General features: G+C 40.7%; 1 protein-coding gene across 5 annotated transcripts in view; it reads right to left on the reverse strand.

The window, feature by feature from the left end:
• Positions 1-19757, reverse strand: part of Yipf1 (Yip1 domain family member 1) — a 40611-nt gene extending 20854 nt beyond the window's left edge. Inside the window, exons 1-7 of one of the 5 annotated variants that reach the window (XM_046450863.2) lie at positions 19563-19757; positions 18606-18674; positions 18176-18255; positions 14302-14465; positions 11227-11307; positions 10893-10980; positions 3005-3121 (exon numbers count right to left, since the gene is read on the reverse strand). In XM_046450863.2, coding sequence (XP_046306819.1) covers positions 3005-3121; positions 10893-10980; positions 11227-11307; positions 14302-14465; positions 18176-18206 — 481 coding nt within the window. In that variant the 5' untranslated portion in view covers positions 18207-18255; positions 18606-18674; positions 19563-19757. Of the gene's footprint in view, positions 1-3004; positions 3122-10892; positions 10981-11226; positions 11308-14301; positions 14466-18175; positions 18256-18605; positions 19103-19562 lie in introns of those variants that run through there. The other 4 variants (XM_046450861.2, XM_046450862.2, XM_046450864.2 and 1 more) reach the window with 4 other exon arrangements.
• Positions 19758-26374: the final 6617 nt, after the last annotated feature.

Below are 26374 nucleotides of genomic sequence, written 5' to 3' on the forward strand. Positions count from 1 at the left end.
GCTATTTAGAGATCCTTCTCTTCCTGAAATACAGAGTTCCAACTCACTGATAAATTGTTGAACTATTCTCTAGTTTCACTTTCTTCCTTACATAAATAACTGCCTTGGTGGTGGAAGTGCTAGTTGGCAGCTCCTTGGAACAGGAGCATTCAATATATCACTATACTACTCTCCTCTTCCTCTCAGAGCAGCATGCCCTAGAGGACTTGCCTTCCACTTTCAGAGTAGAGGGTCATAAAACATGGTAAGCCATGGCATCAGCCTTTCTTACATGAAACTCAGTAGGTAATTCATTTAACACATTCTGGCAAGAACAAAGGCCCCCCTAGCAATTACATCCAGGCTGGTTAAGATGTAGCTCAGTGGTAGGAGCACTTGCCTAGCATGTGTGAGGCCCTGGGCTCAATCCCTAACACGAGAAAAGAAAAAGAAAAAGAAGAGACATGTGATTACCCAAAATGCTTTGAGCCTCCCCAGAGCATTTTTTAACTCTCTCTCACACACACACACACACACACAAATTAGCTTTTTGGTCAGGCACAGTGGCACACACCTGTTATCCTGGTAGTTCAGGAGTCTGAGGCAAGACGATTGTAAGGTCAAAGCCAGCCTCAGCAATTTAGTGAAGCCCTAAGCAACTTAGACGTTCGTTGTCTCCAAATAAAAAATATAAAGGGCGGGGGATGTGCTCTTTACTCTTACAATAGCCCCTAGGTTCAATCACCAGTATCAAAAAAAAAAAGCTTTTTGTGTTATTAACTAGTATGTAGACATATTACTTCATATAATCTATACTTTTATTTTTGAGAAGAAACAGGTTCAGAGAAGCTATGGGGTTGGTCAAGATCACATGATTTTCTTTTTTGTTTTTTTGGTACCGGGGATTGAACTCAGGGGCACTCAACCACTGAGCCATATTCCCAACCCTATTTTGTATCTTATTTAGAGACAGGATCTCACTGAGTTGTTCAGCGCCTCACCGTTGCTTTGAATTTGGGATTCTCTTGTCTCAGCCTCCCAAGCCACTGGGATTATAGGCATCACATGATTAACAAGTTGGTGAAAGAAGCTGGATCTAACCCCACATGTGATTCATATTGTTTATATAAAATGGGAAAATGTTTATTGATAGTGCCTCTATCTTATTAATACTTACATCACATCCCTGAAATTGGGATGCCCAGCCAAAGAGGCTAAGAAGAAATGAAGACTCCCACCATGCTTCCAGATCCCCAGGAAGAGTGAGTTACTCTTCTGTCAAAATACCTCCAATAAAGAGATTAACATAAACTACTTACAGCAATATTCACTCACCTATCTTGCTTTATTTAACCACTGAACCACTTGAAGGCAGGATCTGAATCTCATAGATATCATTTATTGAGTTAAATTCAAACCAAAGACATTTGATAAACAGAGTGAGAACTGAACCCATGAAGGAGAAGGAAGGTTACGGGTTCACACACTTTCTCTTGTGCACATGCATGCACAAACACACACACACAGAATAAAGGGGAGGAAAAGAAGGAAGGACATATAGATTCTCTCTCACACATCTCTACATACATACATACATATCTATTTAGCAATAGTATTTACTGAATTCATTTTGTACAAATCACTATTCTAATCTATTGACATGTATCAACTCTTTACTCTTACAATAGCCCTGTAATGTAAGTATTATCATTTCCATTTTACCAATGAATCTGAGGCCAAGAGAGATGGTTAACTTGTCCCAAGAGGCAGAAGCTAGTCAGTGGCAGAGCTAGAAGCTGCAGTGGTCTAATGGGAGTTCTTCTCCAGCTACCCTAGCGGAAGAGCGGACAGGGAGGCCAGGACTTGAGAAGGAAGTACAGGTCAGTCTCCTATAAAGCCAGTCTTCCTCAATTTGGCATCACCTGCAAGTGTCTGAAAGCTGTTTTCTTTTCTCTTAACTGCCCAATACTGATTCAAGAAAGTAAGTTTTAAAACAAAAATGTCATTTACAAGCCCATCACTAGGTCCCATTCACTTCTGCATTTTCCCTTCCAGGCACACTCCTCGATAACAAATCTGCTATCAGAAGGCCCCAGTTTGGCGTAAGAGATCAGCTTCCCCTGTTGCTCTGGTGCTTCATCATTTGTGGCCACAGCCAATTTCAGCCAGCTGAGCCATCAGCCTAAATAACAATAGGTTATCCCAGTCCTGGGACGATACAAATCATGCTAGGATACAGACCTTCATGCACACTGCCTTACAGTTCTTTTGTACATTGTTTTTAGAATAAATTCCAATTGCAATACAGCTTTCCTAAAAATTATGTGCATTTATAATGCTGTGAATCCTACTTATACACAGAATTATATATATCTTAAAATGTTAAAGTTTTGATATATTAAGTTAAATATATGCTTAAAATGGTAAGTTTTATGTTATACGTAATATAATATGCACACATACAAAAGCACACAATATATAAAGGAGAGAAAAGGAAGGAAGGATATATGGATACTCTCTCACACATGTCTCTATATACATATATAGGAACATCTATTTAGCGATAGTATTTATTGAACTCATTTTGTACAAATCACTATTCTAACCTATTTACAATGTATCAACTCTTTAAATAGCCCTGTAATATATTATCATTTCCATTTTACCAATGAATATGAGGTCAAGAGAAATGATTAACTTGCCCCAAGAAGTTAAATGATTAACTTCTGCCACAAGAGGCAGAAGCTAGTTACCTATAACATAAAATTTACCATTTTATGTATGTTTCATATATGTATATATAAAATTTTACATACACATATAAATAGTGTAATTTACCATAGTAAAAAAAAAAAAGAGAGAGAGAGAATGTCGATTTATATAGATGGGTGGTAAACCCTGAGACAATAGGTATGTTTAACCCCTAAAACAGAGAATGCAGAGATGGGGCCCACACACTCAGTGGGTAAAAGGACTCACGGTTAGAAACTGATGGTATTCTAAATGAGTCAAGCTATTAACCAACCTTTTCGGAATTCGGGCACATAATGGTATGTCTTCTCTCCCAGATGGATTAAGAAGTTGGAAAGATTCCCACTAATTGCTATGGCAAAGACCAATGTGGCACATATCCAAAAGGGGCCTGCAAAAGCAACCAGAAAATTCAGAAACAGGAAAATAAGCACTGGCCTTTAGATTCTTACAGAATAATTTCTTATCTTCCTCTCTCGCTCTTCACAAGCAAGGGAAAATGAATTTTAGATGTAATCAACACTTAATGGGAATTTTTTTTCTAAAAAAAGGTCAAAACATTAACTCAGTAATTAGCTATCTTAAAGACTAGGAAGATTATATCTAAAGGCCAAAACACCTTCCACAATTAGGTAAATAAAGATATTGATTTGTGTATAGTTTCTTTTTATTGGAGAATCATCAAAAAAAATCATACACATTTTGTTAAGCCTTCCATTAGAATACAAGAAGCAATGATTACTTCTCTCTTCTACATGTCAGATGTCAATGCCAGAGAGAAAGAAGCCGAATCAGACAGGTCCTTCCATAGCATAAATGAAGAGCCAGAGAAACAAACACTTTAGACAAACACTGATCTAATCTATCACATCACTCTGGTCGTGTCAAAGAGGAAGTGTGTGTGCACATGTTTAAGCCATCCTTTTTGCTTCTTTTAATGAAAAATATTTAATAAAATATTTAATAAAAAATTTATTAACAGTTCCATATTGAAGAGATACAAAAGGGAATATAGAGAAAAGCACGTTTCCCTCCCTCTCGGCTCCCTAACTCTGCATTTTTAGAGCTCATCACTGTAACTAGTTTCTGGTCAATCCTGCCAGAAATAGTCTACACATATATGCAAATGTAGTGTATGCGTACGTATGTGGTTTCATATAGATGACATACATATATATCCTGCTGTGCAATTTTCCATTTTTACCTTAAAATAGCCTAGAAATTCTACCAAAGCAAGTCATATAAATTGGCTTATCCTTTTTAATGGTTAGAAAACATTCCCCTGAGCGGATGAGGGTGCCGTGCTCTGCACACCCCTTTCACCATTTGCTTGATTTTATGAACACCATCTTTGTCTCTCCCTACCTAGAATACGTACTACATGCTCTGCACACCCCTTTCACCATTTGCTTGATTTTATGAACACCATCTTTGTCTCTTCCTACCTAGAATACATACTACTAGATGTAATTTTTAAATTGAGATTAATACATTTTATGAATTTCATTTTTCAATTTCACTAATATTTTGCTACACTTTTTGGGATAATTTCAGACACCTTGACAAAATCAAGAAAATTGTTGCAGTGGTGAGCAGTGGCACATGCCTACAATCCCAATGGCTCAGGAGGCTGAGGTAGAAGGTACGCAAGTTCAAGGCTACCCTCATCAATGTGGGACTTAAGTAACTTAAGGAGAGCTTGTCTTAAAATAAAAAGGGCTAGAGATGTGACTCAGTGGTTAAGCGCCCTTGAATTCACTCCCTGGTACCAAGAAAAGAAAATACTGTATTGAGGGAGCTAGTGAGCAGAAATCTATAAGTATTTTTCAGAGCCAAGCACTGGTACCCGAGGTTGGGAAAGGAAACACAGGCAGTGGGAGGCTCCAAGAGTCACCAGCATCAGCTTTCCTTCCACAAATCTGTTCTAATCAAAGACTAAATCTCACTGCTATTCTGTCTGCCTACCACCTAAGAGGAAAAAATAAAACAAAAGCCACAAAAAGCTACATTGAATAAATTGACAAAACTAACTATCCGTGTACTGTAGGCAGGCAGAGACCATGCAAGCATAAGAACTCACCTGGCCAAAATATTAATTTATACTACCATATAACTAGAAAGCAAAGAACTTCAGATCTAAACAGCCATTATTTACTAAGTACCAAGTATCCTCTAGGCCCTGGGGTAGGTGCTAGGGACACAGTGATGCAACAGAGACAGAGTCACTGCCTCAAACACACTCAGGCACCCTAGGCAGACAATAAAATATCTAACCCAAGAATTTGAGGTGAGTGAAGTCCAGGCTGCCCCTTGGGCACCTAAGGAGGGCATCAAACCTAGAAAAAGTGTTGTCTAACCCTGGATGAAAAAACAGTAGAAGTTTTCAAGTGAATAAGGAAAAGAATAATCCAGGAAGAGGGAACCAGCAAGAACAGAGCAAACAGTTCAAGGCCAAGGAAGTTTGAGGTCAGAAGTAGCCAAAGATTAAAGATGGTCAGGCCAGAGGATCTCAGAAGCCCTATTAGTGACTTCAGAGTTTAGCTTGAGGGATGTTATGATTTAGACATGAGGTATCCCTCAAACCCTCAGGTATGAGACAATGCAAGAATGTTCAGAGGTGAACTGATTAGATTATGAGAACTGTAACCTAATCCTCCACTGATACAGGTTAACTGGGTGGTAACTAGGCAGGTGGGATGTGGTAGGAGGAAGTAGATCTCTGGGAGTGTACCTTTGGGGTTTATATCTTGTCCCTGGTGAGCAGAGCTTGCTTCCTCTGCTTCCTGGTTGCCATGTCCTGAGCTGCCTCACTTTGGGCCCAGAGCTACGAAGTTGACCAAAGTGCACTGAATCTCTGAAACCGTGAGTCAAACTAACTTTTCTTCCTCAAAGTTGTTCTTGTCAGGTCTTTTTGGTCACAGTGATATAAAGGAGACTAAAACAAGAGCAAAAGGACACCTGGTACAGGAAGATATTTATATAGTCCCTCAATATCTGTGGTAGATTACTTCTAGGACACCTAAGATACCAAAATCCAAAGATGCTCAAGTACTTTATACAATATGAAAAAGTGTTCGCATATAATCTATGCACAACCTCCCATATACTTTAAATCATCTCTAGATTATTTATAATAGTTAATACAATGTAAATGATATATCAATAGTTGTTATCTGTACTGTTATCTGTACATGAAAAAAGTCTACACATATTTAATACAGATGAAACATTTTTCAAATATTTTTGATCCAAGGTTGACTGAATCTATAGATGTGAGACTTGTGGATATGTAAGGCCACTGTACTGATTTAAAGACTTGTCCAGCATTCTCTGGAATGTGGCCCTAAGCTCTCCAGTACCATGGCACAGCAGCAGTTGGAGGGAAGGTGTTTTCAAGTGGTCTGGAAGGTAATCAACATTTTCTCACCCACTCTACCTGTCTGGTTAAAGCTCAATAATTCATCCTTCGGGAGAAGCAAGAAAACTGTCTTAGACCTTAGTATTCTTGTCCCCTTAGCTATTAACATTTCTCTTGCCTGTTTGTAATCCTTCAATTAACCCCTTCTGCTTAAGGATAAAACCCAAATTCCTCAGACCTCTATAGAAGGGCCATCATGATTGGTTCAGTAACCTTCCCAGCCACCACTATAGGAAGCCAGGAACCAAACAGCATATCAAGCTCAGGTGGTAGAATGCTTGCCTCACATGCATAAGGCCCTGGGTTCAATCCCCAGCACCACACACACACAAAAAAATCAAACCACACCCACTCACCCACAGCCTGCCCACTGCTTCACTTGCCTTTCCCCTTCCCTTTTCCCTTCCCCTTCCCCTTCCCTACTCTTTTTATAGGGTAGGGGTGGAAGGGAGCCTTAAGTTACATTGTATTTACAATTAAATTTTCATGCTATACATTTTTATGTTATGAAATATTTCTAACATAGACAAAACCATAAAGAATAATAAAGCAAATGCCAGAGTATCTATCGTATCACCTTTAAAAGTCCTTTAAACGGTGTCATACCATTCATATTCTTCTACAACATGCTTTCTTTTCATTTACCATTGTTCTCAGATTTATCCATTCCAATGCTTATAGGTCTCATTCTAAAAACTACAGAATTCCCTACATGAATATACCACAATCCAGTCTCTTGCTGATAAAATATCTAAATTGTTTTAAAATACTTGCTCTTACAAACCACATTGTTGTAGTGACTGATATTCTTCTATATGGTGTCATATAGGTTTCTCTAAAAAGAAATACCTTTGAGAACTGCTGAGTTGTAGAGTCTGAGCATCTTTAAATTGCTCTAATTTATGTACCAGTGAGACACCCACAGCATTATTCAAAATTTCCCGTGGCTCCACCTCCTTGACAACACAGTGTCAATATTTACGAAAACTGACTTGGAGTATATCACTGCTCTGCTCAAGTCCTCCAGCAGCTTCTCACTCGAATAAAAGCTAAAGTTCTCACTGTAACTTATGAGATCCTACATGTTCTCCCCCTCTACATTGCCTCTCTGACTTCATCTCTTCCTAGGCCCTTGTCCACTCTGGTCCAATTACTCTAGTCTCTTTGCAATTCTTGGAACATACTAGGCAGCTTCCTACCTCAGGGTCTCTGCACTGACTGATCCTATTGCCTCAAATATTCTTCCCTTAGGTATCTATATAAATCACTCCTGGTTCCTTTAGGTCTTTACTCAAAAGTCACCTTTTAAAATTTTCTAGTCCACCCACCTACATACACATTTCATGTCCTGTCCCTCTACCTTCTTATTTGTAACTAACAAACCATATATATTTAAAATATGCAGTATTTCTTACTTATGTTGTTTATTGTTAAACTCAATAAATTATAAACTGCTTAAGGCATGGGGTTTAGTCTGTTTTAGTCATGCTATATCTTCAGTACCTAACATAATACATACTCAGTGATTGTTGAATTAAATGAATAGCTGAAGACAAGCCAACCTATATATGTTTGCTAAAATGATTGGCATAAATGTTTTAGTTACTATTTTGCTGATTAAAGGTGGGGCTGTGTTAGCTTCTCATTACTGACAAATACCTGGGGAAAACAACTTAAAGGAAGAAAAATTTATGTGGGCTCATGGTTGTAAAGGTTTCAGTGCACGGTCGGCTGGCTCCCAGGCAGAAACACCTTGGAGGAAGGGCCTGGCAGAGGAAAGGCCTGGCAGAGGAAAGATGCTCAGTCATAGCAGACAGAAAGCAGACAGAGAAAGAGGCCAGGGACAAAACACAGTCCCCAAGAGCGTGCCCCCAGCGACCTACTTCCTCCATGTTCCACTTGCCTGCTATTCCCACCACCTACCAGTTGCCCACTGATGAGGTTAGCACCCTCGCCATCCAATCACTTCCCAGAAGCCCACCTCTGAACATTGCTGCATGGAGAACCAAGCCTTCAACACATGAGCTCTTGGTAGACATTCCAGATCCAAACGACACCAGGAACTAGGCATCTTTTTATGTTTTTATTGACCATTTGGGTTTCCTCTTCTATGAATTGCCCATTTTCCCCCAGTTGCTTGTTTGATTCTTAAAATTTGTGGGAGTTCCACATACAGTCTTATTTCTCATCTTTTGTTCATTTGTATATTGCAAATATTTCTCCTGGTTTGTGGTTTAATTTTTTTACAAGTTTTCTCATGACTTATTTTGTTGTATAGAGATGTTCACTTTAAGTTGAAATGCAGGAGATTATCAGTTTTTATGGGGGCCACCCCTGAGCTATTACAGCATCTTTACTTAGCCTTCAGCCAAGGTTTTAATCTGGCATTGCACTGTGGCTCCTCCCACTCTGCGTGTTGCATGTGATCACTGCCTTCCCCCTGCTATGAAATCTGCTTTCCCATAGCTCCAGACTTGGGAGTAATCCATTGGGCTTGGACAGCCCACCCCCTTATTTGGTGAGGAATGTTCTATGGAAAAGCCTTTGCACCCCATATAAAAATAAACCAAACGTGGGCTCACACTGTCCCTCTGGAAGCTCACAATAAGGTCAAAGAGCCGTCCTGCCTACTCCCCCCTTTATAAAAAAAAAAATTTCCATGTCATTTGGTCTTTTCAGGGGACAGCCTACTCCACGCAGAGGAACCTTGTTTCCACCACCACCCCTAACCCCTGCCCGGGAGATGGGCGGGAAGTTTTTTCCTTGGACTGCATACTGGCAAATCTTCTGTCATCGTTTTCCTGATCACCTTCCCCCAACCCATTCCCCAGAGGCCAGTCCTCTCTGCTATAAACACTTAACCTTCACTGATTTTTAATCATGTCTTTAAACTCATAAGGCCATTAACCTTTGGAAAGAAGCAAACTTTTAGGTCCAAATCTTGGCTCTGTCACAAAAAGCAGCATAGCACATTTTTTTTTCAATTGATGAAAAATATGAATTATGAGCTATGGTACTGATTTGAAAATTGAGCTCAACCAGTTACTAGCCATATGATTTTAGGCAAGTTGATGAGTCTCTGTGTGACTCAATGTCCTTATCTAAAAATATTACCTTCCCTAAGCCTCAATTTTCTCTTTTATAAGATAAGGCTACCTTGGAGCATGAAAAATAAAATAGTGCAAAATGGTACAACAGTGCTTATCTCCATGCCTGGCGTTGTAAGATGTCCATTTCCTCCTTGAGGCTGGGGACTGTGGCTTTGCTTTTAAATCCTCAGGCACTAGTATGGGGCCTAGCACAAAATATGGGGCTCATATGGAGCTTCTCTATGCCAAGCTGTCTGTCTAGCACTAAAGACCTGGCTTCCTCAGGCACTGAGACTGCTCCTCCAGAAGCTCTCTAGTTGGAAGTGAGAATGAGCAAGATAGCTAGAGACAAGACCCTTGAATGAAAGGCACAGACCAGTACAACAATGGTTTTCACACAGGGCTCCCTGGGGCTTTAGAAATCCCAAGGAGGAACTTCTAGAAATTTCTGGAAATGTCATAGGGAGCACAGGCTGAGAGAAGAGAGCCTTCCAACCTCCACAAGAGCAGTTTTTGGTTTTAGATACTGGATATTCCCACGACTTGATGAAAAGAGTCTAGAATGTAAGATCACCAGTTTACTACAATACGGGTTTTATGTAATAAACTTGGTTCCAGTTCTACTTCCTTAGATTGACAACTCCTAGCTGTAGTTTCTTCAAGTTACATAGGGATAATAGCACTTAATGTACAATCTTGTAAGAATTAGAGTGTGTGTAGTGCTTGGCACACTGTAGATTCCCATGAATTCCTTTGCCTATTATAATGGACATACGTAATTACTTTACTGTTTCTTGTTTAGGACTTGAGCATATATATTAATAAACCTCTTTGAACACCAGCTTCGTCATTGAAAAAGTGGGGATACTATACAAGATGTGATTGCAAGATTGAAATACGACCAAGCACACAAGGTCTCTGGTCTAGCCCCTACCACACAAACCGATCAGAGTTGTTGGCCTCCTTCATCCCTCAAACACAGAAGTCCACTGTCTTGAACCCTCTCCTCAGGTTGTGTGGACCTCAGAGTTTTTCTCAGACAGCAAGGGGGTCAGGGATGACAGCTGTTCCCTGACTCATGCCTGTTTTTCACTTTCCGTGCTGGTGACCAAATCCCAAAGGGAGCCAGCTCATCTGAAAGCAGAGCTAGAACTCAGCACATTAATGAAAAGTATGAGAATACCTTCTCTACACTCTCCCCAATGTCACCAAATACAAACAGTAGAATCAACAGTCTCCTCTTAGACAAAGTGACTTCATTTGTCTCAGGACTATAATGTCATTTGAAGAGCATAGTTCTGAAAGGACATAATCCTGGCATTAATATGACACATAATTGCATTTCTCCCTAAATTCTTTGCGGGGGTTATTACTGAATCTCAGAAGAGTCAAACAAAACATTGTACATCCCAAAACAGTGCAAGTCTCCAACTTTCTAGATGACCCACACCTTTGCCCAATTTAACTGGAATGTGGTAAAGAATCAAAATAGCACTACAGGGCTGTGGTTGTGGCTCAGTGGTAGAGCGCTTGCCTAGCATGTGTGAAGCACTGGGTTCAATCCTTAGCACCACACAAAAATAAATAAATAAAATAAAAGTATTGGGTCCATCTACAACCAAAAAAAATTTTTTTTTAAATGGCACTACACATACCATAGAGATCTGGATTGCTGCGGATATATAACCTCACAAAGTTTTTTCCGGGTATTGGCAAAAGAGACCCTTTTATTCTGTCAAAGACCTGGAAAACAACACAGCAGTAATTCTACTTAAGATTTTTTTTTTTGTTAGAATTTTAATAAATTCAACAACTACAAAACTAAAACTCGGTTATTTGGATTTTTACGGTAGTATTTGCACATGCTAGTAACACTTTATTTTTCTAAGACCACTTCCAGTACAGAAAGGCTTTTGCCTGATTTGACTGTTTAATCACAAAAGAAACAAATCTCCATTACATAAAAGTAAGGGTAAACTGTTTACAAACCTGGTAAGTGTCCACATCAAAGAATGTTTGATAGTATTCAAATGTCCAGAAGGGAGAGCTTTTCTTCTGTCCAGCAAGTAGCTGTCAGAGGTAAAGTGAAACGCAATGAAGACAGAAGCAATTCCCTAGTTGCAGCTGTGCAGAGGGAGAGGGCCCTGACCCAGTAAGAAACCAAAATGCAGGAAAACACCAGGATCTTCAGCAGTCAGTGAACGAGGCCCACAACAGCCAATGCCCCACTCCCGGCCCCACAGAGAAACAAGCATCAGTTTTGAAATCTCACCTAAAGTTCGCAAATCTGGCCCCTCCACCTGAGGAACTTTGGTGAAGCACTAGACCCCTCTCCAGCTTGTTTCCCTTGTGTAAAAAGTATAGCTAATAATGGGCTGGGGCTGGGGCTCAGTGGAAGAGCATTTGCCTCACGAGGCACTGGGTTCAACTCTCAATTCACATATAAATAAATGAATAAAATAAAGGTCCATCAACAATTAAAAAAGTATATTTTTAAAAAAAAGGTACAGCTAATAAGATCTACCTTGTAGATACTTTATATACAATAACACACACACACACACACACACAGAGCAGTCAGTATAAATGTCTTCTCCGCCATCCATCTTTCAAGATCCTTACTACTGCCAGGCACAGTGGCACATGCCTATAATCCCACTGACTCAGAAAACTGAGGCAGGAGGATCACGAGTTCGAGGCCAGCCTTGGCAAACCAGTAAGGTCCTAAGCAACATAGTGCTTGTATTAAAATAGAAAAATAATAAGGGCTGGGATGTAGCTCAATGGTAAAAATGCCCCAGGTTCAATCCCTAGGACTGAGGAAGGAAAAAAAAAAAGATTCTTACTACTATTATCATCTGATTTCTCAAAAATCTGACACACTGATTCACTCTGAAGTTCTAAACATATTAATGCTTTGACAAAAACAAAAATTCCAGTTTAGAGGAGGCCCATAAGGAGGGCCACACCTGTCCCCCAGCACTGTTCTCCAGGGGCAGATGGAGTCACAAGACTATGAATCACGACTGGTATCCTCTGGTATCTACAGAGGACTCACATGGCAGAGGTATAGGTTGACCAGGGAGAGCCATTTTTCATAAGCTAGGCAAGGAATCCACCACTGTCACAAAAATATTGGTAAACTCCTCTCAACTCACAGACAAAATTAATATAATGGGTAAAATTTTTTTCTAATTTTAAGACTTTTTTTTTTTTACCCCAACCACATTTCTTCCTAATTGTTGATGCCTGCTATTACTCAATGTGATGTTAATTTTATGTGTCAATTTGTCTATGCCTTGATGCCCAAATATTGGTTAAACATTCTTCTGGATGTTTCTGTGAGGGTATTTTTGAATGAAATTTATATTTAAATTGATTTGACTTCAGAAGGCCTGACTAGAACAAAAGGCTAACCCAACCCTACCACCCATCCCAGCCCTGCCCCAGCAAAAGGGAATTCCCCTGCAGCTGGCCTCTGAACTGCAACTCCTTCCCACAACTCTAGCCTCCTTAGATTTGGACTCACCAGGCCTCCACAATCACATAAGCCAATTCCTTAAAATAATCTCTCTACATACACATCCTATTGGTCTCTTTCTCTAGGGAATCCTAACAACTCAGCTGTACTCGTAGCCACTCCTTGTGTGAGGGAGCCGACCACTTTAAGCCCTAACACACTCTGCCTGTGGTACAGTCTAGCAACTAGACACCATCTCTGACTTAGACTGCCTTAGTTTAAGGATCCAAGTATTCCCTACTAGTTGTGTGTCTGGGAAAGTTACTTAAACTTTGTTTCAAGTTTCTCATTTGTAAAATGAAGATAAAAATAGCCCTTGGTTCACAGGTCATTAGGAAGACTAAATGAGATGATGCAAACTTTAAACGGAGGCTGGCATCCACTAAACCCTAAATAAATATTAAGTATTGTGATGATATGATGACAAGGCCCAACAGATTATTTTCTCATATTCCAGATGAGGAAACCCAGGCTTAAGAAAGTTATAGTACCCTTCCTAAGACCATATAACTTTGGTAGGATCTGAACTCAGGATCTTAAGTTTTCATTGCTATATTTGGTATATATTAACATTCAATTTAGCATAAAATTCAGTATTTATTTTGATACTTCATGGAGTTCCAGAAAGAGCATCTGGTACCCACAAGCCACACAATCTTAATAATAAGAACCCTATGAGCACATTGCTACAAGTACACCTCTGAAGCAGTCCAATCATGATTCAGTTTCTAACATACTGAAATAAATACTACTTGCCTGAAACATGCCAACTACATGCATGGAAATATATCTTTATGATTAAAAACAGCCACTAGGTTGATTTACCTCCAATTAGATGGAGGTCTCAAGGTCTCCCTTCACCTCAACTCCCTCACCAAACCTTCCCAGCATGCCCTACTGAGCCCAACCTTCACAGAGCTGTGTCCAACTCTAGTTCAGAAGTCACCACTTCTAGTCTAGACCACTTTAATTGTCTCCTACCTGGTCTTCTGGCTTCTAGTCCGACTTTCTCCAATTCATTCCCCACATGGCCACCATATCTTAACACATCTATTCATATTGCTTAAAATCGTTCGGTAGCTCCCAACTGTTTTCAGAATACACTTTGTTCTGGCTGTGTGGAGTCCTGGCCTGTCTATGTAGCCTCATCTCCTGCCTTCATCTCTGTGTTGCTCCTGATGTCAGTGAAAATAGGACATTCCCATCTGCACTATGTTCACATCTCTGTGATGTCACTTTGCCCACCTCCTTCCCCTGGCCACCTCCTCTTCCTTCATCTGATGGTACAAGATCCATTGCCTCTAAGAATTCTTCCCTAATCCACTCTCTTTGCTTTCGAGGCCCAGGTTCCCGCTACCAGTGCTTCCCATGGATGGTAACAGTCTACTTACCTGTCTGTTTCCCCCACCAGGGCAGAGGCTACCTGTCATTTACCTTTGCATCGCCAGTACCTAGCACTGTACCTGGCACACAGTAGATGAGACTAAATAGAAGAACAAGCTTTAAAAACATTAAAAGGAAAAAAATTCAAAGGAAGTTCAAACCTCAGTTTTGTCAGAGTCATCATTTCCCAGTAATTCATCATCCTCTTCTCTCCCTGAGCCTCTTGGAGGGCCTGGTTGATGCTTCGGGGTTTCATTGGGATCCTCAATGCTTATCGTGGTGGCATCTGGGTTTGCTACTAGAGCAGTGGCTGCATCACCAAATTCTGAAATCCAGCAGAGCAGAAAGGCCTCTGAGAACTTACCCACACTAGGAATGCTATGTTTTTCATTCAAAGACAAGTAGTTACAACTCAGCTTTGCTACAGACCCTGTCTGAGAAAACAGCAACAAACTTTGAAGAAAATCTCACCTAGAAATCAATCTAACATGGAAAAATGATGATGAGGAGAATTTGGAGTCAGGCTTGGAGTTTAGTCCTGGCTCAGATGCTGACAACTATATGAGCCTAAGTAAAATAACCTCTAAAACCCCCAGTATTCAGTAAAGCGAATAACATTTATTCTAAATAACAATTATTCTAGAGAATTTGGAGAGAGTTAGGAATATTACCCAAGCAAAGTCCTTAGCAAGGTGCTTAGCCCACTCTAACCTTTCTTCTTTGATTCAAGTTCAAAATTTTTTAATATTTATTTTCCCCAATAAGTCCTATGAAATCACTACAGAAAATATGAGGACAAAAAAGAAAGTAGAAATAATAGAATAAAAATGACTCAGACCCATCATCACATAAAGGCAAACACTGTTAACACTCTCGTACAGTTCTTCTTCTTCACCTAGCAAGACTTATGCTTCATTCCCAACATTCACCTCATGCAGGAAGTACACCGAATCCTGATTGAGATGGGTTCAGGCCATGATAAACTACTCTGCATCTGCTTTGTCTACTGATTATATAAATTTATTTCACTATAAAAATCTTTGAAATACAGAAGGAATGTCTATGTAGAGAAAACCTTTTGGGTGATAGCCTGAGGATAACTACCTACCAGTACAAAACTAGGTCCCCATTTTTAAATCTCTTGAGCCATATTGTTAAACTACTTTCCAAAAGAACCTTACCCATTTATGATCATCAATAGTAATTGAGCATCCTAACATACTTCTTTCTTTTTTCTTTTTCTTTCTTTCTTTTCTTTTTTTTTTTTTTTTTTTTTTTTTTGTGTGTGTGTGTGTGTGTTTGGTACTGGGGATGGAACCCAGGGCCTTGCACACAATAGGCAAGTGCTCTACCACTGAGCTGTATATCCAGCCCCTAACATACTTTATTTCGTTATGCTTAAATAAAATTCAGAGCAGCTCTGAACTTTGAAGGCCTAAGAAAGACACCAGGAAGGCACCATCTTGACACCAAGGGCACAGCACAGCTCCTAGCATTAGGACAGGGCTCTTGGATACTGAATTCTCATTGCCCCTAAGCATATGAATAGTTTCATGCAGAAAACCAAAGGGAGCTAGCATGTAACAATCACTCCAGCTTCGGCTGCCAACATCTGGGTTATTGAAAGAGCATGAGGCTCTGGAATGAGATGGCCTATTGTTTCAGTTAAGACTCTAACACTCCATGGACCCAATAACTAGGAATCTGTTTCCTCACCTATAAAATATATACAATACCTACTTCATAGAGAGGTTGTGAGGATGACAGGAGGTTATAGCTACCAATCATTGCTGGACAGGGCACCAACATTTAAAAAGATGGTCACAATTGTCAGAGGATCAGCCTAAGGAAGACAGACTTAAGTCACATATTTAGAAATCAGCAGTTTACCAGAGGGAAGGGCATGCCAGAAAAAGGAACCGAGTGCTGCTGTAGAAGCACAGAGGCCAAAGAGGCTCTGTGGAAGATGAGAACTCATCTAGCTGATGGGCTCCAGAAAGGCCTGCTGGAGGCAGCTCTCGTGCAAAGGGAAGGGGATGAGCAAGACCCAAGGACAGACAGAAAGCATGTGCCATGTTAGAGGAACAGGAGATGACAGTTTGATTGCAGCATACATAGGGTGTGTGTACCTCTAACATAACTTTTCCCACATTCTGCTCTGTGATACCTGCTCCCGTGTACCTTAGCTCCTGAGGGCAAGATGGGTGGGTCTGACTTCTGCCATCGGTGTTCTCGGCTTCTACGGTCTGGCAAATCCTAAGCCATATCTTGCCTCTGTTCCTTTCCTAGCACAATGTCTTATACCTGAAGACTCCTAATCTCCACTTTTTTCTCTAACACTACCATTCATCCTCAGGGATGTCATCCTTCTATGACTCCCATGGCACCCAGTGTTCTTTTCTGAAGACCAAAGTCCTTAACAGTAAAACTCTGAGTGGTCTCCTGCTTCTTCTCAAGCTTCACCTTATGCCACCCTCTCCCCAACACCTGCCACCCCATCTGTGATCTGGAACACAGACCTTCTTCCAATCCTGTGGAACACGCTTCCTCCCTCCTCAGGAACTTTGTACATACTGTTCTCCACCATGATCCTTCTCACACTGTACTCCTAGATAGCGTGGCTGCGGGAGGCCTCTCTAATGAAGCAAGATCTGAACAGAGCAAGGGAGCAAGCCAGGTGGCTATCTGAAAGAATGTTTCAAACAGAAAGATGGCACAAAAGCCCTAAGCAGTGACTGTTCTAAGTGTGTAAGAGGAACAATAACAAGGTCCATCTGGCAGAGTAAGAAAAGACAAGAGCAGCAGGAGACAAAATCAGAGGCTGGATCGTGGGGGGTCTCCTGAGTCACAGAACAGGCTCTGTATCTCACTCCTAGAGAGATGGGAGTTACTGGAAGGTTCTGAAAGAATGACATGATCAGACTTAGTTTTGAAAGGACTACTAAGGTTATGGTTCACTGGCAGAGTGCTCACCTAGCATGAGCAAGGCCCTGGGTTTGACCCCTAGCACTGCAGGGAGAGGAAAAAAGGACTATTCTGGCTGCAAAGAATAGACCGTAGAGGGGAAACCAGGAAGGGAAGGGCTCTAATTCAGACAAAAGGTAATGGTGACCTTGAATGGTGGGAGTAGTGGTGGAGGTGGCAAGAAGTGGTCAGACGCTAGATGTATTATAGAGATGACAGTATTTGCCAAAGAAATGGATTTTTTTCCATATTTTTATTGGTGCATTATAATTGTACACAATGGTGAGATTTTGGGGTGCATATGTATACTCATGTATACAATACAACAATATAATTTGGCCACCATCATTCCCTAATATTTCCCCTTTCCCTTCCTTTCTCCCATGCCCTGGTCCCTTTACTAATCTCCCTTGGATTTTCAACAGACCTCCAAACCCTGCTTTCTTTTCCTTTTTTCTCGCTATCTTCCTCATATGAGAGAAAACATATGAAACTTGACTTTCTGAGTTTGGCTTATTTTGCTTTATGGCTGAATAAAACTTCATACCACAAAGAAGTATATTTCTCTTTTAAACACCCTATTTTTTCCTCAGATAGTAGAGTCTGTGATGCCAGACTGCCTGGGTTTAAATCCTGGCTTTCTAGTTTACTTTGAGAACTTCAGATAAATTACTTGATTTTTCTGTGTCTCAGTTTCCCCAGTGGAAAAATAGGAAGAATAATATAACTATTTTATAGTTGCAAAATTAAATTTAATGTAAGGATTAAGCAAGTCAGTATTTTAAGGCACTTAGAACAGTGTCTGGCATCCAAGTGCTATATAAGTGTTTATAAAACACTAAGCAACCACTATACCAAATTTACAATAACTGTTGCAAATCCAAAGGGTCATTTGGAAAAAAGGAACACCTAATGTGGTCAAACAGGAAAAACCTGGGTGTGGAAAAGTCTCCTACCAAGATGTTTGAAATAATACTTTTTAATGTACAACCCAGTATAGCAATGAAAATTCATAGCTGTGAGTACAGAAATAGTGATCATAAAGATAAAGCAGGTCACCAACAGCTGTACCTTCAAACTGCAAGTCATCCACAGCTGCCATTCAGCCCGTGGGTCTTCTCCCAACTATGTGGAAGAAAATTTACAGGGGTCTAAAAGGGAAAAAAAAAATAAGTACACTTAATAGAATAACAAAACATCTAAACACACACAGTTCAGCATTAGAAACAGTATTGCTTTTCTTTGCCTCCTTTTTCAATGGGGTTTAATAGGTTTATATAGACACTAAGTACAGGTATTATTAAAACTTATTGAAACTAATCCTGAGGGTCCAAAAATTCCATCCAAATCTCAGTCACTGTGTAAATGTTTCAGGGACCAGATGCAGCCTGGAGATAAAAGGATGAGGAAGGGGAGGCTGAGATTTCAGAGGGTTAATGGGGAACAAGGGCAGTTCAGCCTAGCCAGTGGTTAAGGGCACAGGCTCTGGGGTCAGACAGACCTGGGTTTGATTTCCGATTTTGTTGCTTCTCTGCTGTGTGTACACTCTTCGGGGCCTCAGCTTCCTCATCTGTAAAATGGGTTCATAATGATGCCCACGCACACAGTGTGGGGGCCATTAGGTGAGTCAGTGCGTATAAGGCGCTTAGCGCAGAACCTGCAATTAGAAGGCGCTGGAGTGTTGGCGACCCTGCAGCCAGGGACAAGGCAAAGCAGAGGCAGGTTTAAGAAGAGTGGTGCGGCCGCGGCAGGCAGGAGATGCCGGGACCCCTTGGCCCCGAACTGGCCTCGCAGACAGGGCCGCCTCACCTCGCGGGTCTCGGCGCCCAGTCGGTCCCGAGAAGGATCGGGCCTGAGACGCTCCGCGCGGGGGTTTCGGTCCAGCTGAGTTGCCGGAAGCCGGAGATCCGGAGGGAGGGACTTCTTCGCCTCCTCCGGGCAGAGCCCCGCCCTCTTAAAGAGGCAGCAGCACCCGGAAGATACTCCCAAGACCTCAGCCGGCTGGTGCGCAGAGTCGGGTCTCTCCTCAGTCCCTCCCGAGGGTGAGCCTTAAAGAGACAGGAGCAACCCGGGCGAGGCGGAGGGGGGTTGAATGGGTCCACCTGCGATCAGCTCGCTGCAGGGGGAGGGAGAATTCTCAAGAGTTCGGAGTTTTCCTACGGTTCCTTTACACCTCTTTCCTTATGTCAATACAAAATGGGGCAATAAAAGATGATTGCGAAAAGAAAAAATAGGTCACCCATGTCACCATTCTCTGGTTTCTTTCGCCATAAAAATTTAACCAGTGAGGGAATGATGAGTCAAGTACATTCCGAGTTCCTGAATGAGTGATCGAGGGTAGGATGACCCTGTTCGTGTGAACACCCTCAGAAAGTGGGGGTTTGTGCCTTCTCTCGCGCCTAAGTCCCTTAGGGGACGAGATTCTCAGAAAGGACAGGTAGGGATGGGCCTCACTGACCTGTGTACCTTCAGGCACACGACGCCACCTCGAATAAGGCAGGGCCAGCAGACGTCAAGGAGTTGCACTGAGTAGTCCTGATGAGAAACGTTTTGCCCTGCCTCCTGCCTCTGTCTGGTTACCGCCTACACAGCCCTCAGACTTGGAGGACCACTTCCTTCTCCTAGGGAAGGCTGCCTTCGCCTCCCAGGACTTCATTTGCTCTTTTGCTTCCGTAATGACCCGGGTTTACCTCTACCACAGCAATGTTCACCCGGATCGTTACTGTTTGCCAATCTTTGTAAGCGTGTGTGCACTTTGAGGACAAGGACCAGAGCCCAGGGCCGCAGGCAAACAATATTAGTCACTGAGGATTATACAGGGTGAACAAGTTCTCACTGTCTGGGGTAGTGTAAACAGCACAAGCTCAATCCATAGCTCATACAAAGAGATCTCACCACCCTGGTCCTTTTGGCCAATGGCCACCGGTTCCAGTGTCCACACTCTGCTTCCAAATTCCCATGAGGCTTCCACAATGGCAGAAGTAGTCCCATCCCCCTCTCAAAGGAAAAGGCAAGCTCCTCTTGCTTAGCAACCCGGTAATGATTACATACACAGAATTGCTTCAGACCAAGGGAACAATTTAATTATGAAGAAAAATGCAACAAGGACACATGACCATGGAAGACACTGGAACCAGTCATCCAGGAGTAGCTGCCTAATAAAATGGTGGAATAGCTCGTTTAAAGGCACAGCTAAGGCTCCAGCTTGGGCAAAACACCCAATGGGATGGGGTGTCCTCTGCATGAGATAAATGCACTAAACTAATGGCTTATCAATGATTTCTAACAGAGCTCTGTTCTAAATACCTAGCATACGTGGATCTGCAAACCAAGGGGAAGCACTTCTTACTGTCACTTCCAGTGAAGCCCACTCATGGAATGTGTACTTCTCACCCCACTTCCCTACCTCCCCACACAAGTTTAAGTTCTGCTTTGGGAGAGATCTAGGTTCTCTGGGAGGGACAGGGAAGGAAGAGGCACCATTTTGCTCCACTAAGAGTGCCATTGAATTGGAACCAGGCATTGCTGGCTCCTCACGCCAGTGTACTAGCAGGTAGAGAAATGGGTATTTTGGGTATAGATAATCAACCATGACTGCTTTATGAAGCTAGGGAGCACTATATCTGGAATTTAGGAGGTTGGCTAGGCTTCTCTTGAAATTTCCACACCCACAGATAATGGGAAATGGCAGCAACTATGGCCTGACAAGGGCAGCTAAGGGATTCCTATCACTCAAGGATAAAACTCTAGGACAATCTGAAGGACTGGCAGAGGGTGAGGGAAATCTAGGAGAGGTGGGGGAGGGAGGGAATGATGAATACTAATTTTAACCTTGGCACTCCTGGCAGCATCAAAGAAAACTGTTTTAATAACCCTCTCATACCAATTCTTTGCAAATAGAGACTGGCCTCTGCCATGAAAGGGGCTCTGAGGAAATAGACTTGTTCCTCCCCAATCTTAGAAAGCAAGAGAATATCCTGATATCACAAATGTGAAGGCCCCTCTTATAGAGTGGGAGCTGATACCTTGGCATACACTTCTGTTTAGATTGCAAACAACTCTCAATCACCACTTAAGATCTTTCTGGCTCCCAGCTTGTCTACTAGTCATCTCTGTCATGACCAATTCTGTGTGGGCTCCAACTGGCTCCTTATAGATACTGTGTGAAACACCTCATCCTGGGCTTCTCCACTGGAACCTCTGATGCCCACACATGTAACCCTGGAAACGTGGGGGAATTAACATCCTATGGGGTGAACTTTTGTCTGAAGGAGAATGAAAGCCAATGGATACATGGTTCTCACCATTCCCCCAGACAGATGGTCCTGACAGTCATTCACCACAATTTCTCAGATGTCTGCAGAGGTAGCATCCTGATACTGTCTTTGTCTTAGCTCTCCCTCCTGCCCTGCTTCATCCCCCTGATCCTAACTCCTGCACCATCTATAAGTCAATTTGTATGTCTAGCCCTTGTTATGCTTATTTGACAGAAAATATCAGCTATCTCAGGGTCCCCCCCTTTCCTTGGTGTATGTCTTAATTTCCTAGGAACCTAGATGGCCAAAGCTTTAGGTGAGGCCCATTGTGTCCTTGGTGTCATCTCTCCCACAGACATCTCTCCGTCATCCATGGTCCCCTCATCTGGAGGGCAATTGAGAACATCTCCTTGTTCCCAGGAGAAGCACAACCTCCTCAGTCCCAGGAGTACTCTATACCTTGTCCAGGTCCCTCCTGGACTTGTAGGACTCAGACTCTGCTTTTAGTCAGTCTCGCCAAACTGAAATCTCTGGTAAAATCTCTGCTATGCTAATACCCATACCTAGATAAAACACATGTCTATTTTCTTTCTTCAGGGTCTTTCCACCTTGAGGTGAAATACCTGAGACTCTTGAGAGGTTTTGAGATACAGTTTTTCTAACTAATGAAGCTTCCTCTTACTCCTAGTTTTCTTGAAGATTTTCTTTTAAAAACACAAATAGATGTTAAACTCTATCAAAGACTTTTTCTAGGTTTAATGTTCTCCTTCTGCTTTAGTCCATGAAAATGGTGTGCAATAAAAAACTACATCAGCAGATCTGAATTGTCCAAAGAAAGTTTTAACCCTTTCCTGCCTCCTGGGAAATAACTTCTGAGCCCTTAGAATATCCTACCTATTAAGAATATCCTTGTTGCAGGGCATGGTGTCACACCTGTAAACCCAGTAGCTTGGGAGGCTGAGATAGGAGGATTGCAAACTCAAAGCCACCCTCAGCAAAAGTGAGGCTAAGTAACTCAGTGAAACCCTGTCTCTAAATAAAAATACAAAATAGGGCTGGGGATGTGGCTCATGGTTGAGTGCCCCTAGTTCAATCTCCACTAACAAAAAAAAAAAAAAAAAATTCACTTTAAACCTCAATGGTCTAAATACACCAATTAAAATAGAGAGATTGTCAATGAATCAGAAAATAACACGCAACTATCTGCTACCTATAAGAAAGTCACTTGAAATATAAAAATACACATGGGTTAAAACTAAAGGGATAGAGAAAGATTTACCATGCTAACATCAATCAAAAGAAAATAGGAGTAGTTCTCTTTATTTTAAATAGAGCAAACTTCAAAGCAAACAAAAATCAGGGATAAAGAAAGACATTATATAATGATAAAGAGATCAACTTTTCAAGAAGACAGAACAATCCTTAATGTGTATATGCCTAACAACAGGGCATCAAAATATGAGGCAAAAACTTATAAAACTGAAAGGAGAAACCCATAAATCCACTATTATAGTTGGACACTTTAATATCATTCTGTCAGAAACAGACAGATCCAGCAGACAGAAAAATAAGTAAGGACATAGTAGAACTTGAAAACATCATCAACCAACTGGAGAGAATAGATATCTGTAGAGTTCTTCATCCAACAGCAGCAGACACACATTCTTCTCAAGATCACGTGGAACATTCATCAAGTTATCCTGGTGACATATTCTGGGTCAAAACTCCCTTTCTTATCTTATGGCCACATTCTGGGCCATAAAATACATGTTAACAAATTAAAAAGAATAGTTGTGCTCTGATCACAATGAAAACAAGCTAAGAACCACTTATAGAAAGATAGCTGGAGAATCCTCAGATGAGAGATTAAACAAAACATTCCTTAATAATAACTCATGAGTCAAAGAAGAAATCTCAAGAGAAATTTAAAAGTATTTTGAACTAATGAAAATGAAAATAATTTATCAAGATTTCTGTGATGCCGTGAAAGCAGCACTTACAGGGAAATTTGTATCATTGAATTAACGTATTAGAAAATTGTTCATCTAAGCTTACACTTTAGAAAACTAGAAAAACAACAGCAAACTAAATCCAACATAAGCAGAAAGAAAAAATTATTTAAAAATCAGGGGCCAGGGCTATAGCTCAGCTTTCACGAATGCAAAAATCCTCAAGAAAATAATAGCAAATTCAACAATGTATAAAAAGAATTATGCACCATGACTAAGTGGGACTTATTCCAGGTATATGAAACTAGATCTTCATTCAAAAATCAATCAATGTAACACACCACATCAATTAAAGGAGAAATGTCACATGATCATATCAATAGATGCAGAAAAAGCATCTGACAAAATTCCAACATCCATTCATGATAAAAAATTTCAGCAAGGGGCTGGGGCTGTGCTCAGAGATGGAGCACTTGCCTAGCATGTGTAAGGCACTAGGTTCGATCCTCAACACCACATAAAAAATAAACAAATAAAATAAAGGCATTCTGTTCGTGTACAACTACAAAAAAAAATTATAAAAAAAAGTTTCAGCAAACTGAAAATAGAAGGGAATTTTTTCAACTTGATAAAGCACAGCTATAAAAGTCCTATGATTGGCATTATACTTAGTAGTGAAAAACTAGAAGTGTTCCTACTAAGATCAGGAATAAGGAGAGAATGTCCCCATTCATCACTCCTTTCAACACTGTACTGAAGTCCAAGCTAGTAAAATAAGACAAGAAATGGAAATAAAAAGTCACACACACTTGGAAAGGAAGAAATACTCCACTTTTTTTGCTAATGACTTGAAACTCTATGAAGAAAATCTGAGTGAATTAGAAAAAAAAAAAAAAAAACTCTTGAAACTAAAGCAATGGTAGCAACATTGCAGGATACAGAGTCAATACACAAAAGTCAAGGCTTTCCTATATACAATCAACGAACAAGTGGATTTTGAATTCAAAAGTATAATACCATTGAATTAGCATCTCAAAAAATAGAATACTTAAGTGTAAATCTCAAAAAATATGAACAAGATCTATGTAAGGAAAACTAGAAAACTAGTTATTTGATGAAAAAATCAATAACTAAATAAATTAAGGTATGTTTCATGTTCATGGATAATGGGACATAATATTTTCATGATGTCAGTTCTTCCCAAATTGATCCATAATCAACACAATTCCAGCCAAATCCCAGCAAGTTACTTTGTTGATATCCACAACTGATTCTGAAGTTTATAGTGAAGCTAGGCACAGTGGTGCATGCCTGCAATCCCAGAGGATTCCGGAGATCGAAATGGGAGGATCACAAATTCAAGGTCAGCCTCAGCAACTTATTGAGGCCCTGTCTCAAAATACAAAATAAAAAGGGTTGGGGATGTAGCTCAGTGGTTAAGTGCCCCTGTCAAGTGCCCCTGGCCTCAATCCCTGATACCAAAAAGAAAATTAAAAAAAAAAATACTTTATAGGAAGAGGCAAAAAAAAAAAAAAAATTCCAGGACAGCCAACATAATAATTAAGATGAGGGCTGGGGATGTGGCTCAAGCGGTAGCGCGCTCACCTGGCATGCATGCGGTCCAGGTTCGATCCTCAGCACCACATACAAACAAAGATGTTGTGTCTGCCGAAAACTAAAAATAAATAAATAAATAAAGTCTCTCTCTTTAAAAAAAAAATAATAATAATAAAGATGAACAAAATCAGGGGACTAACATTACTCAACTTTAAAAATTATTATAAAGCAACAATAATCAAGAGAGTGTGGTATTGGTGAAAGAATAAATGAATATAACAATGGGACTGAATAGAGTGATCAGAAGTAGGCCCACTTAAAAATAGTCAACAAATATTTGACAAAGGAGCATAGGTGATACATCAGAGAAAAAGTAGTCCCTTCAATAAATTGTGCTGGAACAGTTGGACATTCATATGCAAAAAAAGAAAGAAAGAAAGAAAAAGAAAAGAGAAGAATCTAGACACAAAGCTCACACTTCACAAAAATTAACTCAGGGGCACTTAACTCAAAATGAAGCACAGACTAAATGTAGATCATAAAACTCCAAGAGAATAACCACATAGGAGAAAATCTAGGTTATCTTGGTTTTTTTGTGATGGCTTTTTATATTCAACACCAGAGGCATAATTCATGAAAAAAAATGTTTCATAAGCTGAACTGAACTACATTAAGTTAAAAAAAAACAGGTGTGGGGGGGTGCTTGGGTGGTGGCTCAGTGGGAGAGCACTTGCCTAGCACATGTGAGGCACTGGATTCGATTCTCAGCACCACATTTAAATAAATAAAATAAAGGTCCATTGACAACTAAAAAATATCTAAAAAAAAAAAAGATTAAAAAAAACTTCTCTATGAAAGAAACTGTGAAAAAAGTGAGAAGACAAACCACAAACTGGGAGAAAATATTCACTAAAGACATATCTGAAAAGGACTATGTTATCCAAAAGAATTCTTAAAACTCAATAGTAAGGACTGGGGATTCAGCTCAGTTGGTAGAGTGCTTGCCTTGCACACAGAAGGCCCTAGGTTCAATCCCCAGCTCCACAAGACAAAACAAAAACCTCAACAGTAAGAAAACAGTTTGTTTAAAATAGGCAAAAGAGACTGGGCGTGGTGGTGCATGCCTATAATCCCAGCAACTCAAGAGGCTGAGGCAGGAGGATCACAAATTGAGGCCAGTCTCAGCACTAAGCAAGCCCTAAGCAATTTAGCAAGACCTTGTCTCTAGATAAAATATATTTTATAAAGGGCCTTGGAATGTGGCTCAGTGTTTAAACTCTCCTATGTGATTCAATCCCTTGTACCAAATTAAAAATAAATAGGCAAAAGATACCTCATCAAAGACATGCAGATGGCAAATAAGAACAGATAATCCTGGACTTACAATGGTTCCACTTGTGGTTTTCACTTTTTTGCTTTTACTTTTCTTTTTTTCTTTCCCAGTACTGAAGATGGAACCCAGGCGCACTCTACCACTGAGCAACATCCCCAGCCCTTTTGTTGAAACC

The sequence above is a fragment of the Marmota monax genome, unplaced genomic scaffold (assembly GCF_021218885.2).
Source record: "Marmota monax isolate L192 unplaced genomic scaffold, Marmota_monax_Labrador192_F-V1.1 WCK01_AAM20220418_F8-fsc00023, whole genome shotgun sequence".
NCBI classification, from domain to species: Eukaryota; Metazoa; Chordata; class Mammalia; order Rodentia; family Sciuridae; genus Marmota; species Marmota monax.